Source organism: Oncorhynchus mykiss, chromosome 10, assembly GCF_057628025.1.
Source record: "Oncorhynchus mykiss isolate SJ-2025 chromosome 10, ASM5762802v1, whole genome shotgun sequence".
NCBI classification, from domain to species: domain Eukaryota; kingdom Metazoa; phylum Chordata; class Actinopteri; order Salmoniformes; family Salmonidae; genus Oncorhynchus; species Oncorhynchus mykiss.
The window spans coordinates 37,059,702-37,065,669 of record NC_143031.1 but is presented as its reverse complement, the minus strand read 5'-3'; the positions used below and the strand labels follow the sequence as shown (position 1 = coordinate 37,065,669).

The 5,968-nt window shown below is 38.2% G+C and overlaps 1 protein-coding gene across 1 annotated transcript; it reads right to left on the bottom strand.

Moving 5' to 3' along the window:
* Window positions 1–3,383: 3,383 nt before the first annotated feature.
* Window positions 3,384–5,876, bottom strand: mrpl48 (mitochondrial ribosomal protein L48). Its single transcript, XM_021618306.3, has 8 exons — window positions 5,293–5,876; window positions 5,090–5,142; window positions 4,921–4,952; window positions 4,672–4,760; window positions 4,394–4,563; window positions 4,077–4,179; window positions 3,878–3,967; window positions 3,384–3,736 (listed from the first exon to the last, which is right to left on the bottom strand). The coding sequence occupies exons 1-8, from the start codon at window positions 5,311–5,313 to the stop codon at window positions 3,662–3,664; spliced, it is 633 nt and encodes a 210-aa protein (XP_021473981.1). The 5' UTR covers window positions 5,314–5,876; the 3' UTR covers window positions 3,384–3,661.
* Window positions 5,877–5,968: the final 92 nt, after the last annotated feature.

Sequence of the window (5,968 nt, the reverse complement as noted above, 5' to 3'; positions counted from 1 at the left end):
GTGAAAAACTGAGTTCAAATGCATTTGGATAAGGTGTATGTAAACGTCAGACTTCAACTGTATAAATGCCAGGAACATTTCAATTTTGGAGAATCTCATGAAATGGGTTAAAATCATGTATAGTACTGTAAACTTTGATGTAAATAATGTCTACTTCTCAAAAAGTTTTAAACTGTCAAGAGTAAAACAAGCTTGTCCACTATTGGCATATCTATTTCTTATGGCCATCAAAATGTTAGCTATTAAAATCTGATCCAACAATAATATTAAAGGGTTAGAAATCCAGGGCTTAAAAACAAAGGTGTTCCTGTTTTCTTTGAGATCCACAACTTGGATCCCTCCACAGCCTCATAAAGGATCTAGATAATTTATCTCATCTCTATGGATTACAACCAAATTATAAGTGTACTTACTATATTATGTATTGGATCACAAAAAAATATACAACTTTTCCATTACTGTGTAGTTTACCAATAACATGGTCTGAATGGAATGTGGATATACTCAGTATACATATCCTGAAAGAACTAAATTCTCACTCCAATACATTTTTATATAAAGTTAGCAAAAGTAGATAAGATCTTGCTACCATGGAAAGGTAAATAACTGTATATTTGTGGTAAAATCACCCTGATTAACTCTTTAGTCATATCCCAGTTTACCTATTTGCTTATGGTCTTACCTACACCTAGCGAACAGTTTTTTTTAATTACATGAGAATAATTTTATTTGGAACGGCAAGCCAGACAAAATTAAAACAGGTTTATTTATATAATGAATATGAATTCAGCGGGCAGAAATGATTAAATATTAAAGGGTTAAATCCGAACTGGTTCTCCAGCAAATTAGTAAAAGTCTCACCGTGTGTTCAAGAATGGCCCTTTTCCCCTTTATTCAGATTACAATCTCACTTTCAGTTATTTGAAAAGGAAATCTCCCAAATATCGCTATTTTTTAAAACAAGACATAAAGTTGGCTGCAATTTAAATCGACCAGAAAAGAGAGAATAAATACAACACATTTTTATATATATATAAAAAGGTATAATCTTGGTAAATTATATCATAAATAGGATTGGTGGAGTTGTCTCACATGCAGCTAACAAAAACACATGCTCTACCCAAAATTACAACCAACTAAGTGTAGCATTGCCGCAAGGAACGTGTCTGTCGGCCCTGCATTAAAGATCACAATTGGGTAAAGAAAATTGTGATTAATAAAAATGTATACCAGTTCTATTTAAGGACCGAGAAATGGACAGCTGTGCCATATATATTGTAAAATAGTTGGGAAGACGTACCAATTCCATGGCACATGGTTTATGAACTGATACGCAAAACGACGCTGGATTCAAAACTTTGAATTTTTTAATTATAATACAACATTCTTGCAACCAATAGAATGTTATTTATGTGGGGATACAACCTTCCCAGCTCTGCAGATTTAGCTGCAAAGAGCGTAACGGCTTTCCTCTTCCGAGGAGGAGTAGCAAGGATCGGACCAATACGCAGCGTGGTAAGTGTCCATGATACTTTAATAATAACTGAACACGACTCAATACAACAATAACAAAGTGAATGGAACCGAAAACCGAAACAGTCCTGAATGGTAACAAAACAGGAAACAAGTATGATTCTCAATCAGAGACAACTAACGACACCTGCCTCTGATTGCGAACCATACCAGGCCAAACACAAAACACAACATAGAAAAACGAACATAGACAACCCACCCCAACTCACACCCTGACCAACCTAAAACAAAGACATAACAAAAAAAACTAAGGTCAGAACGTGACAAAGAGACAGAATCATTAGATAATTTGTTTCGGTACTGTCCATGTTTTTGTTCACAGGTCCAGGAATGGCTGAAGAATTGCAATATTTACCTGGAGCTAACCCTGCAGATAGCACTACTGGGTGATATGAAAAGTCATAGTCAAACAATCAATAATATAATAATACTTTTAGCAAAAATATATTTTCAATTTACAATCTGTACAAACAATGAGAATAGAAAGGTTCAGAACTTTTGTGAAACATCTCAGCACAGTTGAAAAATATATGGCAAATGGAAATCCATTATGGATGGTGTTAAGAGAGAGATGGGAGGACTGTGTAAAATGTATATAGGTTAACTATTATTATCCAAAGTAGTAAAACAGTAAAAAGAAAGAAAAACCCTGATGAGTAGGCGTGTCAACTTTGACTGGTAGTGTATAGAACCTTCCAGCCCCACCTGGGATATGGATGCCTAACGCTGTTATAATAAAATCACCTGGGATATGGATGCCTAACACTGTTATAATAAAATCACCTGGGATATGGATGCCTAACGCTGTTATGATAAAATCACCTGGGATATGGATGCCTAACGCTGTTATGATAAAATCACCTGGGATATGGATGCCTAACGCTGTTATGATAAAATCACCTGGGATATGGATGCCTAACGCTGTTATGATAAAATCACCTGGGATATGGATGCCTAACGCTGTTATGATAAAATCACCTGGGATATGGATGCCTAACGCTGTTATGATAAAATCACCTGGGATATGGATGCCTAACGCTGTTATGATAAAATCACCTGGGATATGGATGCCTAACGCTGTTATGATAAAATCACCTGGGATATGGATGCCTAACGCTGTTATGATAAAATCACCTGGGATATGGATGCCTAACGCTGTTATGATAAAATCACCTGGGATATGGATGCCTAACGCTGTTATGATAAAATCACCTGGGATATGGATGCCTAACGCTGTTATGATAAAATCACCTGGGATATGGATGCCTAACGCTGTTATGATAAAATCACCTGGGATATGGATGCCTAACGCTGTTATGATAAAATCACCTGGGATATGGATGCCTAACGCTGTTATGATAAAATCACCTGGGATATGGATGCCTAACGCTGTTATGATAAAATCACCTGGGATATGGATGCCTAACGCTGTTATGATAAAATCACCTGGGATATGGATGCCTAACGCTGTTATAATAAAATCACCTGGGATATGGATGCCTAACGCTGTTATAATAAAATCACCTGGGATATGGATGCCTAACGCTGTTATAATAAAATCACCTGGGATATGGATGCCTAACGCTGTTATAATAAAATCACCTGGGATATGGGTGCCTAACGCTGTTATAATAAAATCACCTGGGATATGGATGCCTAACGCTGTTATAATAAAATCACCTGGGATATGGATGCCTAACGCTGTTATTATAAAATCACCTGGGATATGGATGCCTAACGCTGTTATAATAAAATCACCTGGGATATGGATGCCTAACGCTGTTATAATAAAATCACCTGGGATATGGATGCCTAACGCTGTTATAATAAAATCACCTGGGAGCATGAGCAGCAGTGTGCAGTGTTTTTATTTCTCATGAATTAACCTACAACTCCAGCACCTGCAAAAAGAACCTGGATGTGCGTATGCTCTTCAGCTTTTGGACAATGTCCTACATTCACCCACAATTCATTTACAATATGTACACGTCATGATTACAAAACACAGCACTATTGTGAGGAAAAAAAGACGCATTGGCATCCACTGCTTCAAATGTGACAAAGTAGAGGTCAAAAGTATGATGACAGTTGAGGTAAAAGGGTGGGGTGGACTGTGTTTTTCCTCTCACTAGGTCATCTGTGCCATCAGTCCCTCTAGCTCTGGACGCGCCTTGAAACGGGCTTGGTAATCTGCCTCTGTGTGCTGGGAAACAGACAAGCAAGTGTTATGTCACTGAACAATAACTAACAAATGACAACAAAAAAAGTGTACATACTGTAGATATGATCCTTGTGCAAAAGAAAAGTCATGCAGAGGTCAAGAACATAGATGTCATTTGCTCACCAGCTTTACAGAGAGTTGAATCCCCTCTGGCTGATTCTTTAACAGGACCTCCATAAAGGTGGGGCATAATGTGGCGTTTAGTTGGCTGAGCTGTAAACAAAACACTTATCAATGCTCTCTCTAGAGTGAAAAGCTGTTTGTCAGTGCAACTGCCAAAAGTTCAGAGAACAAATTATCATCACTAAAAACACTCCATTACCTGAACAATTCGCTCATGGGTCTTGAGGATGGCATCTACATACATCTTGGTCCCTTGCTCTGGCATGACCATGACTTCCGTGCTCTTAGTGGGCAATGCATAGCTGAGAGGAGAAGAGTGTTAGTTCATCCCTTTAAGGTTAGTTAGTTAACCAATGATTCAAAGACATTGGATGATGTAATCCCATGCTACAAAAGAGGGCCAAATGTGTGCCTCCTATTGAATCATTATGAACTCTGCGACAGAGACATGTATATTTGGGCCATCAAATCTTTGAGTGAGGCCAGTAACACAAGGTCTTAAAGTCTACCTCTCACCTCTCAGCCACTTTGACACCTAGGCGGTTGCAGAGATTGTGGATGTACTGGGAGTAGTGCTCCACTAGGATCATGTCATAGCCAGACACTTTCACGTTCAGAGTCCCGTACTCTGCATCTGTTGCAGTTTTGATCTGCTTCATCTGCTGTCTCTCTTTCTTTTTCTTTGGCTGAAGGCACAATAAATGTTATATAAGCAAGTAGATATGCTAACGGTGTAAGCTGGTGGCTCCAGTATTAGAGAGTATAATTAAGTGATCTACTAAGGACAGACTTACCGCTTCTTTGGGTAACAGGTGCTTATATTTGCCAATCCCATGAGTAGGCATGGTCCTGTATTGTCGCTCATTGGAAAAAGCCAGACTCCCTGTAGAAAACAGTTATCCAGCCAAACAGATGGCTTACATACACTTAGGTAATTATATAAGTGGCAATATAACTTTCAGGATAAAGTCACTTCCTAAGACTTAACTAGAAAGTCTAAATTGATACAACAGTAACTAACTGTTATTGGTGGGAGGACTTACCCTGAATCGGATGTTGCACTGATACTGATGCCCTTAAAATAAACATCAGAAACATTAGACACGTTGAAATGTCGCTAGCTAACACCTCATCGAATGAAACTTGATGTGGTAATTATTGTGTCCTGTAGCAACCAGCAATTGGCTGCCTATATGCTTTTAACTAATTTACCGGAATAACAATCCTACTTGGTCCAACACACGTGAATGAAGTGCGAAGGAAGCCTGTAACGGGATAGAAGATAAACAATCTATCATATACAAGTGTTCTGATATGCTGACATGTTTGACCTTCCTTCTTGCTAGCCAGCTAGCTAACGTTACATCAACAATACAAATGTGACAAACGCCATTTATGAGTAGAAGACACACTACCTTGCGAATGACAGGATTCATTGCTTCAAATTTAAGATGAAGTAATCACTTCACAAAAATCTCGAAATTATATTAGATTCACAATTTTGCAGAAGCTAGTTTTTGCACATGTACACAAGAGGTTCTGAGAAGAATGCTTCCGGTTGGTCCATCTGACTAAAATGTGCTATGGAACAAGGACAATATCTTATTTCCGCTTTCAAATGTGTTTGCTTTAAATTGTATTTAATATATGCATCAAAGAGAAACATAGACGAGTATGAGGGTATTGGATGCAGCCAAATAAGTGTATAATATGTCATTATTGCTCACAGCACAATGTCATTGTGAAAGAAAATAAAGACGGCATTGCGTTCAAAGTCCGATGCTGGCCCTGGAAACGTGGCGTCCTCGTCAAGCAACCTGCATCAACTCCCCTTTCATCTGACATTATGCTCGGATGTGTAGTTACATTGCATTACCATGCAAAAACTTCGTTCCCATAACAATTTACATGGAATTTCATGAAATATGCAAATTCCACCAATCGTTCACCTCAGGACGTGAGAACTAAAGCAAAACATTTAGACACTGATCCCCATTATGAAATAGCTACTATATTATTGGCGGATATATATTGGAAAGTTTGTGGCAGGATCACCAAATGGGTGCGTTCGTAAATTCCCTCTGGCTATCT